The 14,096-nt window shown below is 47.1% G+C and overlaps 4 protein-coding genes across 4 annotated transcripts; 2 read left to right on the top strand and 2 right to left on the bottom strand.

Annotated features, from left to right (window-relative positions):
* Positions 1-1,479: 1,479 nt before the first annotated feature.
* Positions 1,480-3,564, top strand: M431DRAFT_87390 (hypothetical protein; the record flags this gene model as incomplete). The annotated part of the gene is made up of 9 exons (XM_024923794.1): positions 1,480-1,580; positions 1,649-1,853; positions 1,982-1,994; positions 2,066-2,221; positions 2,286-2,547; positions 2,613-3,153; positions 3,207-3,252; positions 3,309-3,391; positions 3,454-3,564. 9 exons carry the CDS (start codon positions 1,480-1,482, stop codon positions 3,562-3,564), a joined length of 1,518 nt encoding a protein of 505 aa, XP_024773278.1.
* M431DRAFT_116859 (hypothetical protein) lies at positions 3,502-4,765 on the bottom strand. Its single transcript, XM_024911980.1, has 2 exons — positions 4,088-4,765; positions 3,502-4,021 (listed from the first exon to the last, which is right to left on the bottom strand). The coding sequence occupies exons 1-2, from the start codon at positions 4,638-4,640 to the stop codon at positions 3,729-3,731; spliced, it is 846 nt and encodes a 281-aa protein (XP_024773279.1). The 5' UTR covers positions 4,641-4,765; the 3' UTR covers positions 3,502-3,728.
* Positions 4,766-6,106: 1,341 nt separating this feature from the next.
* On the bottom strand, positions 6,107-9,927 carry M431DRAFT_144153 (hypothetical protein). The gene is made up of 2 exons (XM_024912670.1): positions 9,084-9,927; positions 6,107-9,017 (listed from the first exon to the last, which is right to left on the bottom strand). Exons 1-2 carry the CDS (start codon positions 9,506-9,508, stop codon positions 6,152-6,154), a joined length of 3,291 nt encoding a protein of 1,096 aa, XP_024773280.1. The 5' UTR covers positions 9,509-9,927; the 3' UTR covers positions 6,107-6,151.
* Positions 9,928-13,187: 3,260 nt separating this feature from the next.
* Positions 13,188-13,716, top strand: M431DRAFT_87202 (hypothetical protein; the record flags this gene model as incomplete). Its single annotated transcript, XM_024923773.1, has 2 exons — positions 13,188-13,297; positions 13,368-13,716. The coding sequence occupies 2 exons, from the start codon at positions 13,188-13,190 to the stop codon at positions 13,714-13,716; spliced, it is 459 nt and encodes a 152-aa protein (XP_024773281.1).
* Between the last annotated feature and the right edge of the window lie 380 nt (positions 13,717-14,096).

Below are 14,096 nucleotides of genomic sequence, written 5' to 3' on the forward strand. Positions count from 1 at the left end.
AATACAATATCAGGTCATGGAAATCATACAATCAGCAGTGGGTTTGGCTCCAAGCGGAAATATTCTGAGAACTGACGCCCTTTTAATCGATAGGTGGCGAAAGGGTCGAAGTTGTCGTGTCGCGTATCGTCTTACAGCTTCTCACAGAATTGCCCGATATAGAATGCGGGCGGCCGAGGCTGCCGTATCAGTATAAAAGCGGGAGAGATTATACGCATCGATCCACCCGGCGCCACAAGCACTTTAAGTCAAGGTGAAACCAATTACGATAGAGGCAATTAAAAGCTATCATCGAGATGTTTTAATCCACAACAGCTGTTTGCGGAGCAATCCACTGGCCCACTTCCCCAGATATAGATTCACTTTTGCAAAACAACATCAGTTTAGCATCACGAACTCAAGTGTCAGAAGATAGCAACGCTCTTAGCAGTATGCCTAGTTGCCGATATACGGAATTAGCTCCCAATAGAGGCCCAGTGCAACATGCCGTTGGTCGACAGCAGCTAAGAACGGCTCTTATCACAGCCAACCCCTGAAGCATGCGTCCAGGGGGGCCTGCTCATGTGTGAATATTGCTGCATCTATAAAAGAGAACGTGGCCCTCAGCCCGCACGCGCATGCGAGTTTTCGTTTTTCGTCATCGCTTTCCTATTCTTCATCTAATAGAAGTATATTCGTGTCCAGCAGTCAGTGGGAATCTTCCCCCGAATTCTAGGCCAATCTGTGGCGCTCGCCGCAACCATCAGAGCACAAGAATCCCATCCCTGTGTCACCGTGTTACCGAGAAGCGGGAACGACGAAGAACGTTGCGGTCCGCGCTCCACGCGTTAACTCCACCCGTGATATACGGATATCTTGGGCTGAGAATTCGGTACGGATCTTCCCCCTTGCTATCAATCCCCATACCCACTGAGGGTTTGAGGCTTTCCCGGACCGCTGAGATAGAGCCACAATGCCCATGGCCACGACTTCATTTTTGCTGATTTAGGAAGGATTCTGAGAAACCAGTGCCCTGAACCAAGGCTATTATCTAGATAGGCATCCTCGTACCCCGCGTTTTTAGTGGATAGCGAGTTTGGGTCTGGGGAACTCACCGGTAAGTCTCTCGGGAAATTGCCTATTTGGGTATATCTCCAATACCCGTATCATTTGTTCTAGACACATGCGAAGCCATCGCCACCAATTGTCACTTGAACAATGCCTCAACAGTTCGTTATCATTATCAAAGGATAACGATGCAGCATATCCGGGCTAACCAAAGCGTGGTAGTTTGTCGACGCCTCTGGCACAATCGGAGCGCACAAGGCGCGGAGATCATGTCACTTGGGAGATTTCCTGACGTTCCGCTTTCCTAACCGATAGCTGAAAGCAGTCGGTGAATACAAATCAGGCCCATCACCGCCTCGATTTTTTGTACATCCATCGTGTATCCGTATCCCTTTTTCTTTTCATCAACACCTTTGGCAAGTCTCTGCAACAATGGCACTGCTTGGGTCAAATGCCACCCCATCAGGGGACGGGGCTCTTCAGCCCCGTCTGTCAACTCTTTCAACAATGGCCATGGCCTTTGCCATTCTCAAGTACGATTCATCATCGTCCCCCTATATACATTGAGTCAAGAGTTCAGACTTACTAACTCGCAACATAGCACCTGGATTGCGCTGGCCGGCTCAATAGGTCTTGTCCTACCGTCTGGTAGTTCTGTTGCACTGCTGTACGGTTTCATCTTCTGCGTCCTATGCTGTTTCTGCGTGGCCGCAAGTCTTGGAGAGCTCAGCTCTATCTGGCCGACAGCTGGAGGACAGTACCACTTTGTGTACGCTCTTTGCACAGAAAGATGGAGAAAGCCAATGGTGAGAACCTCGGCTCAGTGCTTCTCTGATTCACTTTATATCTTGTACACTAACAAGTAACTGTGCTATAGAGCTTTGTAGTTGGATGGGCCAACATTGTCGGCTGGCTCGTCGTAGTAACTGTTCAGGACTACTTTGGCTGTAAGTATCAAACATTGCTGCTTGTGACTTATACGGACTTCTTTGGGCGTTGCTGACACCAGATGACTTAGCCCAATTTATTTCTGCCGCAGCAGTAGTTGCTTCGAACGGATCATATCAAATCACTCCAGCCAGAACATATGGAATCTTCGTAGCAGTCCTCGTCTTTACAACAGTCGCAAACATTTGGGGTAACAGGATATTGGGCAAATGGAACGATGCTGCCTGTGAGCCAGTCCAAGACAAGAGTTCAAAGAGGCAGTTTTGACATGAAGCTAACTTTGGATACAGTATATTGGTCTATCTTTGGCGTCGTCATCATCAGCATTGTTCTACTCTCCATGTCAGACAAGACTAGCGCAGAGTTTGTCTTTACAAACTTCAACAACGAGACTGGCTGGTCTGATGGCATGGCCTGGATATTGGGTCTACTTCAGTCTGCTCTCTCCCTCATTGCATTCGACGTTGTGTTGCATATGACAGAAGAGATGCCGAATCCCTCCAGGGATGCCCCTCGAGCCATGTTGTACTCTATTGTCATTGGAGGTGTCACGTAAGTCCGATGTCACATCATTCAATGTATTTTCTATTGGAGTTGTGCTAACAAGTCTACTTTAGTGGCTTCGCCTTTATCCTTGTTATGCTCTTCTGCCTTGTTGATCCCGATACCATCCTGTCTACTCCAACCGGTATGCCCATCGTCGAGCTCATTCTCCAAGCAACAAAGAGCCGGGCTGCTGCCACCATTCTCAGTCTAATGCTCAGCGTGTGCTTCATCAACGGCACGAATGCTAGTATTACCAGTGTCAGCAGATTGCTTTACGCCATGGCTCGCGATCGCGGCATCGTGTTTCACAATTACTTTGCTCACATCCAGTCGGGCTTAAACGTGCCAGTGCGGACCATCATGTTCTGCTTTGTCTTCAATATTCTCTTCGGCCTCCTGTACCTGGGACCGGTTGTTGCTTTCAGCGCATACGTGGCGTCTTGCACCATCTTCTTGAACATGTCTTATTCGGTCCCAATCTTGGTCCTTCTCGTCCGTGGACGGAAGGTGCTTGCCAACTACCAGTCTGCAAAGACTCCCTTTAAAATGGGAAGGGTATTTGGTCTGATTGTCAATATCATTGCTGCGCTATATGTTGTTGTTACTTCAGTGGTAAGTATATCTATTTGAGCAAGCCTAAGTGACATAGCTGACAGTATTCCCAGTTCTTCTGCTTCCCTACGTTTCTTCCTGTTACTGGAAACAACATGAGTGAGTACTAGTCTGTTTTTAACATACAGCTTCAAGTCACTAATGAGTTTGCATAGACTATGTATGCGTTGTCATCGGCATCTTTGCCATGGTTGTTGGTGTCTATTGGATCTTCTTCGGGAAGAACTTTTTGGGTCCTGTAAGTCATACGCCCTGTCCCCTCCTTTCAATTGACCTGTTAGTTCTGACACACAAGTACAGCAAGACTTGATCGTGGCGGAATTCGACGGTGTTGTTGGCCGTCCTGTTTCCACGCAAAACTCAAGTGAAGAGGACAAGGCCGAAAAGGGATCCCACAGAGAACTCAAGTGATGACGATAGCACGGAAAAGGGACCCCATTTTATTATTTTATTTCCTCTTTAGCAACATGGTATTAATGAGTCTTCTTTACCTCCACTTGTCCTTTTTCTTCTGGCTCAAAGTCTTGAAAGAAAAAAAATTGGCAAAATACTTTTATTTCCTCACAATTCTCCTTCTATGATTTACCCAATTCTGCAGCTCTGGAAGTGGCGGCTTTGACAGCTTTGTCAACAATTTCGTCGAACTTCAATGCTTCAAATGTCTGTAGAGCAGCGTAAGTTGTTCCATTGGGGCTCGTGACGTTCTTGCGTAGCTGAGCTGGCTCGTCTGAGGATGTGACAAGCATCTGACCAGCTCCCAGACACGTCTGCTTGGCCAGCCTAGTGGCCTGCTCTTTCGGAAGACCCAAAGCAGTAGCGCTAGCAATAAGGTGTTCAACCATGGCGAAGAAGTATGCAGGGCCAGATCCTAGCGTACATGTCAGGCTAAACTCCTTGTAGAAGCGTATACATGGATGTTTATAGAACAACTTACCAGACAATCCGGTCACGACATCGAGCAACTCTTCCTTGTCCACCCACTCGGTAGCCTTGCTGACACTTCCCAGAAGAGCATCAACAAGCTGTTTCTCATTCTCCTTGACGTCCTCGCTTGCATAGAGTCCCGATGCGCCTTCTCCAACAAGCGCAGGTGTGTTTGGCATAACACGAACAATTGGCGCCGTCTTGCCCTCGCTCGTCTTGGTCCATTCTCGCAAGCTGTCAAGAGTGATTCCAGCAGCAATGCTTACAACAATCGGCAGGGTAGCACGATGAGCCCAAGATGCGCCCAGCTCCTGGCATACCGTCTTAGTGACCTGAGGCTTCACGGCAATGATGATGAGATCCGCATCCTGGCCAGCCTCGACGTTGGAGGTAGTTGTCCGCACACCGGTAGCTGCAATCTTCTCTCTGTTGACATCCCAAGGCTCGGAGACAATGATGTTTTGCTTGTCGATGCCCTGGTTGGCCAGCCCTCCAATGATGGCAGAGGCCATGTTGCCCCCGCCAATGAAGGCCAACTTGCTGTTCTTCAATGAAGCTGCCATGGTTGTGCTTGAGAGTGAAAATCTGCTGGAGAGAATTATTTGAGTTACTGGTGACTACCGGACCGCGAGATGCTGAAATGGCCAGAAACTTATGCGAAATCGAAGCCGCTTGATGTCGGTGCAAGCTCAATGACTGATGCCTCATTCAAAAGCATCTGGCAACGATCTGTGGAGAAAACTCCGGTCCCGTGACCGGCTTCCGTCGGCAGACTTTTGGGAGGCCGGTGTCGGAAGAAACGTTTGGCTGAGGGGGACGAAGATGCAGTCACTGAGCGTCAATTATGTACATGTACTTTGATCATAGCAGCAATAATGGTTTCTAGTTGTCAATTCCCAATTCTCATTAATTCTGTTTAAGTTATTCATTGTGCACCAATGATGGTTATTCTTTTCATATCACCCATTTGTTGAATTAAGTCTGTAGTGTAGAAGGTACCTAAAGATTGACATTTCACGTGCAGATAACGAAACAACTCCTCCTCCATTGGGCCGATAGCTACAGAACCTAGCCTTTTTAGCACTAGCGTACAAGCTACTTGGGTACTTCAAGTTGCTAGCGTGGACATCAAAGTCATTGAAAGTCATGCAGCCTAAAACTTCTTATTCATTACTCAAACAATCCAGATGTCAGTCTACTGTCGGCTTAACCTTAGCATTAAGAACAACCTGAAGTGTTCGATGTTGATTATGATAATATCTACACACAGCGGTTTCTTCTTTCTTCCTGTAGATATATACAAGTACAGTGCACATTGCCTACGATTTTTGCTTCTCTTCTATTTCTTTTCCAATCGCCCGCTCTAGGGTATCTGTGCTCCCATTTTGCCTCATGCGTGCAAGGTCACATAGCTCCGCATCATTTTGAGCTATGACGAGAAAGTGAGACTCATTCAAAAGTAGTCGCTAATCATACCATTAATTATTTTATGCAACGCGGCAGGCCGCAGAGTTGTTAATACCTCTTAGTGATAAAATCGTGGTGGCACGAACAGGTTACATGTAATTTTGTTGCAGCCTAGACGGTGGTAAATTGATGACATGTGCTCATGCCTTGAAGTAACAAAATAATTATCAATGCTTACACTCGAAGACAAATCCCCTATCGCAAAAAGTGGATAGATAGATTTAATAGAAGGGTCCAAATCTGTACACAAGTGGCTTTTAGTGTCCAAGTACCTCCACGGTGGGTAGAAGGGAGCCTCAGTGGCTGTATCCAGCAGCCCTTTTTGGGACTGCTTTGACTTGCACAGTAACATCAATTGAAAAGCTCCTAACAAGGTGTATCTGCATCTCTTATATCTCCTTCAGGTGGTACAAATATATATATGCGTTCACGGACTATTCCACACTCTGAATCCTCCTTTATCTGGAATCAGTAGCTTGGTTTACGTCTAGAATCTTGCTCAAGTATTGGTCTTAAACTGGTGAATCACACTGAGTTGAGTTATTATAAGAATCTGTATATTGCAGTCTACATGAATATCATCCACCAAGTCTAAAGTATATCATCATTATACCCGACAAACCCCCAATTTCTCATCTGCAAGAGTAGTCAACAGAATGGATGGGGCAACTCTTTCACACGCCTCTGAGTCCATAACATACTTGTATACTGCTCTCTTGAGATCCACTTTGCACGCCCATGGCTGCGAATCATGCGAATCAGTCATACCCTTCTGGTCATCAAAATCAACAGGGCGGGTGATTTTAAGAGTCTTGAGAGTATTTTCATAAATATCCGGTTTGATGACGCGATACAATTGATTCTCGAGGATAAAAGAACCCCGAAAGGCGCTTAAGAAGCGAACTTGGGCATACGAATCAACATTTACTGCCTCAGAAAGTGCTTTTGCTGTAGATAAATAGCGGCTTGAGGCTCCACTCTGAGAAGTCGTCGAGCCAATGTACTCGTCAACAAGGAATTTGAGGTTCACCTCAAGGAAGATAGCCACTGAGTAATCATCATCGTCAACAAAGCTCGGCGGCAGTGGCGTATTTGGGGAGACAGGGCTGCTAGTTCTCCCGTTTAAATATGATCGAAGGCTGAAAAAAGCAAGTGGGTTGTTCTCTAATGTCGAGGTGCCGATCACAAAAGATGTGCGATAGTTCAAGTCAGGCGCAGCCCCCAAAAAAGCCGCCAATGTCCCCGATGTCAACCTTAATCCATCCACATGACTTCGCGTGCTGTTGTTGACGACATGCTTCAGGAATCGGCTAAACGCTGTGTCCATAGCGACAAACGGAGAACTGGCAGTGAATTGCGATATATCATAAAGACACACATGAGCACAATTCAAATCCGCGCCAAGAGACACGAGCCATTGGACGACGTGGTGCGGATCATGCGGTTGCGGTACATGGTAGTGAGTCTCCATCCTCTCCCAAATGTCTCGAAGAATGCTGGTTGCATATGATGGGCCTTTGTCTTCGCACCGCCGGGTAATAAACCATTCGAATGCAGGATCACGGATGAAGATGGTGCCAAAAGAGGGCAGGGGATACCGTGCTGGACGTTGATCCCAAGGCAAAAGTCTTGCCTCAAAGAGGCTTTCGAAAGTCTCGAGGAGATCTTCAGCCTGCTTTCGTGTCTGTCCACAACTGCTTCGACTTAATACGCGGCCCAGTAACCAGCGGCAACGATGCATCCGACTGCCATATACACAGTGACGCTGATCATAGTCTTGCGAGTCCGAGAGATTTCTGTATCTCATTTCGCATAATATGCTGCTCGCAAAATTCAGTGCCATGTCGTGCTCGTTAGATGGTTCATGAGCGAGAATATTGCTGCCTTCCGCCGTGTTGAGTAGAAAATCAAGGGCTGTTCGATGGATAAACCGAACATGGCTGCACATGGCTTTCCATGGCCCGTCATCAGGGCTATACAGCTCTTCTGGTCTGCATGTCTGTTGAGAATAAACTTCAAGAAGACCCGCACTCCGGATGACTATGTCATTGCAGCTATGGGGGAAATCTCCCATAAATTTCAGTCCTGGCAGCTGACTTTCCTTCTCCAGCAATGCTTCACGCACTCGGGCTTCCTTATTGAGCATAACTTGGAAAATGCTCGTTTTCCAGGGCCAAACGCCACCGTGACCGGGGGTACAAGCTTCATGCTCCACGTAATATGCATCCTGCAGAGTTTGGGAGGCTATAGCTAGTTTGAAGTACTTTGCGGCGGACCTTTGATACGTCTCCTCGTCTTCGTTGAGTCTTGCCCACATATCAGCGTACAGCTTCTCAAGCTCGGAGGGCATTTGTTCGAGGCGAGCAAGGAGTTCACTTTCTTCATCGCCGTTCTGAAGGCCGATTTTTAAGGTTCGGAGCACTAAATGGAGCCAAAGAAAGACTCCTTCAGCCTTTTTAACTACCACTGATGAGATTTGTCGTAAGAATAGAGGACTATATGCCCTTGTCGTAGGGCACTTGCCGAGTATGTCTGTTGCGTATTTAAGCATCTTTCCGTGCGTCAGCTCATGGAGCTTGATACTAGGCGCGTTTGAGAAATAACGGCAGAAAATAGGTTCTCCACGGCTTGAGACACAGAGCTTGACATTGGGAAGGTTTCTCAACAGCTCCACTGTCAATAGAAGCTCCTCTACCTCATCCTTACCCGCCACTTCGTCAAGTCCATCAATAAAGATGCAAACAGACGATTGATAACGAGTTAGTGTGCGTGATAAAATATCTTTCAGTTCCCTGACGTCCCAGTCTGTGGTGGAATGTTTCGCTGCAATGAAGGGAAGCTCTGACAGCAGCTCGTCAAGGAGAAGGGAACTTTTAGAGAGTAGTTGGTGGTTCAAGGAACATAAAAGACCCTTGACATTATTCTGAAGCAAGGACCCTATCTTCCAGAAGAAATGCGAAATGATGAGAATTTCTGGGCTCCAGCGGTTTAGTTCCAGTATTGTGTTGTGGTGTTCAGCGAGGAATTTGACCAATGTACTTTTGCCTGCGCCAGGCTTTCCCTGAATCCAGAAAGTATCGCCCTCGTTTCGAAGCCATGCAACGAAATTCTCTCTAAAAGCAGCTAGTTCTCTGCCCGAATCGTCTCCAACGGCCTCGGCCGTGTCAAAAAGTTGGCGATATGTTGCTTCATGTACCGGTTTCACATCGCATCGCCGCTCATTCATACCAGAAAAGCTTAAGCTTTCCAGAAAGATGCGGCGCTGATTATCTGTCTGCAGCGTAAAAATGGCTTCTCGCATATGGTTGGTCAAGCTTGATGTTATGAAATCTCTTGTCTGACGGGCCTCGAATTTGATGAGATTCTTCATGTTCGTTTTCCCATCAGCGAGTTGAGACACAAAATATTTCATGCTGTCCGAAAGATTTCTGAAATTCTCGCTTTGTTGTAACTGTATGGCATCACCCTGCTTGCTATACAAGTCATGGGACTTTAGCGAACTAGCGACAAGAACTGAGCATACAGCACCATTGACTCACCAAATACGAGCCAGGAGATGGGTCTCCATGGTCATCCTATAGCCGCTCAACGCGTCGGCCAATTCCGCAATCTTCTTTTTATGTCGGCCGAACTTGAAAAATGCACCAAACGATTTTTTTATGCTACCAGGCTTGTGATATGCGGTTGCCTTCAGGGCTTCCGTGTGCAGCTCCTTGGCTGTTGCCATACATTTCTCAGAGATGTCGACTAGTACTTTCTGATCGTCATCCCGTGGTGAAAATGATTGAAAGTAGATGTTCAAGCCTTCAGACGCTGACTTCATTGACGCTGCGGTCGCTTCGCGGTGAGTGTCGATGGTAGGACGGCCATCGTAAATGTCCTTACAGAAAGTGCATAATTCATGGGCGAAGCTGATGACTTGCATGACTGCGCAGGCCATACCCAGTATCTCAAAACCAGACATAGTAGCGCAGGCAACTCAACTCAAAGGAAATTTGAGGGGACCTTAACTGGTCGCTGCTTTTAGCAGTACCTAGAGGCTCAGGTTCAGAATTGTCAAGGTAGGAGTTCCGCGGACTGCCGGATCTGGGAATTTCTGCTGGGTTTCTTGAAAGCGCCCAGCAAAGTCACCAAGGCCTCCCATTTGGAACCCTCCGCAAGAAAAGAAAATGAGGGAAAGTCTTGTTGGCAACAGTTGCTTTATCCTTGCTGAGCGACGCCATTTCCGACCACTCGGAGTGCAGGCGCTGGATTTGCCTCGTCACTACATCCTTCATTGCACCGCCTCAGTTAAATGTATGGCTGCCTAGCTTCCGGTAATCTTCCCCGCCTCTGAAGACATAAGGATCAGTCTTAGTCGTGATAAATTCTTTGCTGCAGCTTCTTTCATAAATCAGTATCTATATCACTAAATTAGGTGCTAACTGTGCTAAGCGACAGCTGAAGTCTAATAGGACTCATACTTTGCTATCCTGTGTAAATAGTAGTCATGGAGGTCCGGATGTCGTTGCTGTGCAATACGACGAATGACCTTTCTGCTCCCAGTCAAAAGGGTCGAAGGCCCAGCCGATGGTTCGTTCTGATACCTTCCTGCCGAATTTCTTTTGAAGAAAATATACCGTTTCGCATCGCTATATGTCTAGTTTTTCGGTCGGTTTATCATAGCGCGTTTTGAGCATAGGTGGCGTAATGCAACTATGGCGGCCAACCTGGGGATTGATTGCTTGTGTTTAACATGTTGGAAGTTTCTGTCTTCAACCTCTTCGACCGAGTTTGATGTACCGCGCGTAGACTGCATCTGGCAGCTCCTGCAATTATTTTACTCTCACACATTTGCTTTACTGTATCAGCCACAGCGCGCCACAAAATGGTCCATGCGGAGAGAAACTTAGATTGAGAACACCGAACACTCGTTTCGGTTTCCACTGTATTCATTACCCAAATAATCAACATTACGCTGTTTAATGCCGGCTTAACCTTTAGCTTTAAGAACACGTGAAGTGTTAGTCTAGATGTTGATTACGATAGTATCTAGACACAGCGGTTTCTTCTTTTCTCTTATAGATGTATAAGTCCAGTACACACTAGCTACGATATTTCTTCTCTTCTATTTCGCCTTTCCAATCGCCCACTCCAGGGTATCCGTGCTCGTTCTCGCATGATTACCTCATCCATGCAAGGTCACATAGCGCTGCATCATTTGAGGCTTGACGAGAACGTAAGACTCATTCAGAAGCAATCCCTAAATTCCGCGCGTCTTTAGACTCCTCACTAAACATCAGAGATGGCAATTGTGTTTTGTTCACTTGTCTCCCCGTAAGAATGATCCGCGCTTGTAGAAATTCTACGATGAATCGTGATCATCGAGACCACTGCCGGATCGACAGAATTATCCCCCGGTCTTGGAAAGTTTCACACCCGAATTGCCGAAACGTCAGCATCCCGCAAAAATTGCCTAAATTCATTCCGTTACTAAGAATAGTAAGCGTCGCATGAAACATTTGATGGCCAAATTACAGGTCCCCAGTACTTTCTTTGCATACTGGCAGAGAGAGAGCACGAAGCTGGCGATAGATAATGGATCTTAATATTGGCCTCTATGTAAGCAGATACGAGAGCATCAAATTGATAGCGTGAGACTTCCGGTGTGCGGAGTTAGGCGAAAAGTGTGGCCCGTGTTCCCGTTTGGCTGGCAACTCTCTGCGGGAGTTGGTTCGGATGCTGCCGTATTGTTAGCATACGGGATTCGACCAAGTAATATGGAGAGTACGACACCCCTGAAGCACTGCCACATGGGATTGGTTGCACTAGCTGGGGTAATGGTTAACTCGGAATACTCATCAACCAGAGAGCTCAGGGGAATCTGTGATCCATGGATCTTTTGGATATCTGACAGCAGAAACACCGTACGTAATTAGGCCTCCTCGAAAGTTGAGACTATGATGGGAAATTGGCATGCTACAAGAAGTTACCCTGCGATAATGGTATGCTTGTGGCAAGCCCTTTCATAAAATGGAAGCTCGGAATTTGGAACCATCCAGAGTCATAGCACCACGTTCGTCCTTCGTACGATGCATTCAGTTTCGAGGGTGCTGAGGGTGTTGACCCACTGCATATCAACTGCATACAGCCATCTAGTTTCTTGGCTGCCATGTCTGATCAGGCTGTCCAAACCGTAATTGGAAGTCTCGGATCCTCGGGCTTGCCCGTAAGCGGCTGAGGCTCAAAAGACAAAAGGGTACCCAGTTTGTTGGTCTTACTATATCTTGAATAGATGATTAACTATCTCATGTTTTTCGTTAGCTGCACGGGCTACTAGATAGGAAGGACGATATCCCACCGCTTTATGGCTGCGCCTTTGCTCTCGTAATGACATAGGCCTGGGGGTTATTGGGTTGAAATTTATCGTCACTTGAGTTTTCGTATTGGCGCAAAGCGTAATTGAACCATTCGTACACGAGGAAAGAATTAGCGAACACGAAGCCTCTTGAATGGCAAAAAGGAATGCAAAGGCTTTACAGGGCAATGGAATGAAAGCATCGAGTTCACGAAGAACCGACGAGGCCTCTTTGATGTTTCTGCAAGTAGAATATGGTGTTATCCCGACAAGGCAGTCGCCTACAATCAGGTCATCTCCCATTACGTTCATAGGCGGCTTTATTCTTGACAAGGGTATTCTCTAGCTTAAGCAGAAAGCAAGAAAATGCATGTGCTTACTCTTCCTGCAGGTACGCAGTAGTGCAAAATAGGGTAGACGACTACATTTTAGACTTATATTTACGTACAGCATAGTTACCCGTACAGTAGCATTTTAATATGCGTGCTTGCGTTTCATTGCGGTGCGACGCGAAGACTAATTTAATTGCAGATGCTACCTGTCAGCCTCGCTCTCTTGGCAGACCTGAATAGGAACTTTAAACCATCCGTTCCCAGTGAGGAAAATCCACCAGTAAGCTTCGTCCTACGACCCAGGAGCATCCATGAGATTCACGATCGATGGTTCATAGGACCACGTGCCCCCTGCAAAAACAATATGAATGCAGGCAAACTTTTACCATATGAGCATATTTGAGTCAAGGGGGCGTGGTCTAGATTAATTGCTTCTGCCTGATCGACTTACGCAGCAACTTGCGCCTTACAGAAAACAACTCGTAGTCCTACCCAGTTATTTTTCTACCTTCCCGAAACACCATCGCCTTACCACCTAGCTTCTACTTGGGGCCAAAGGTAGTCCATTATGCTTACATGGGGCACGGCTGCTCGCCCTGCCTAGCTCCCGCGTGTAAATCCCTGAGGAAACGCATTAGCGGAAAAATTCCACGTCTTACACCGAAACCCTGATAGTGCTGGAACCGTGTGTCGGGCTCGCCGGTTTGAGCTATTCGCGAAACTCTGGATGGATCCCTGGGTTGGCGATAACCGAAGGACATCCGACGATGATGGAGACTGTGCTCATACACAGACGAGTTAGTAAAGGGTTCCAGGGAACGACGCGAGCAATGGATACGAGTATATAAAGCCTCGACCATTTCCGTCTTGTTTGTCTCAATCATCCAGCACAGCATCTCATCACAGCTCCTGACAACTCAGCTTCTCTACTCCTTCGAACTTCAGTTCCAAGACCAAACACCAACCTTTTCAAAATGTTCGCCAAGACCGCCGTTGTTATTCTGGCTGCCGCCGCCAGCCTCGTCAGCGCTCTCCCCGAGCCTCCTTCCCGTGTTAAGTCTGCTCCTGAGGCCAAGCGAACTGAGTATGTTTCCCTCCTCATAATCAAGAGTGCTTGGTGAAAGTCTTCAGATTTACTAACATCAAACTTCCAGCCACTGGGGTACCGGTACCGTCTACGATCAGAATGGTGCCGCCGGATCTTGTGGCGAGAAGCACGGTGACAACGAGCTGATTGTTGCCCTTACTCCCAGCTGGCAGGGCAACGGCTGGCCTCCCAAGTACTGCGGCCGCAAGGTCTTCATCCAGAACACTGGTAGCAACGATGGTGTTGGCGGTGCTGGCCGAACTATCATTGCCACCGTCAAGGATACCTGCCCTGGCTGCCCTTCTGCTGACAGCATTGACCTGTCTCACGGAGCTTGGAACCAACTCACCAACAACGCTCCTTTCGGAACTGTCAACATTGAGTGGCACTTCTGCAACGAGAACGGCCAGTGCTAAATGTCTCTCTCTAAGTTGACAAGCAGGTCCGTATGACTGATGGACGATGATGTTTATTTGGATTCTCTCTATATTTTTCACGCTGTATATACGTACTTTATCGACTTATGCACATAGTTGAATACACATGGACATACATGTACAATTGGCTTTCACGCCTCATTTACCCCCTTTTTGGATGTGATAATCAATGAGACGTAGGTAATTATCTACTCCGTAGAAGCCGGAGTTACATGGGGCAAAACCACTTGAACAATGCGTCCTGTTCTGGTTCTCTGACTACAAATAGTCACGGAAAAATAGGCTATGGTTAGTGGCTATGAACCCTAGCATCATGATTACTCTATCATTCAGGGTCCGCAATATTCCTGAAGAATCAA

The sequence above is a fragment of the Trichoderma harzianum genome, assembly GCF_003025095.1.
Source record: "Trichoderma harzianum CBS 226.95 unplaced genomic scaffold M431scaffold_7, whole genome shotgun sequence".
Lineage (NCBI taxonomy): Eukaryota > Fungi > Ascomycota > Sordariomycetes > Hypocreales > Hypocreaceae > Trichoderma > Trichoderma harzianum.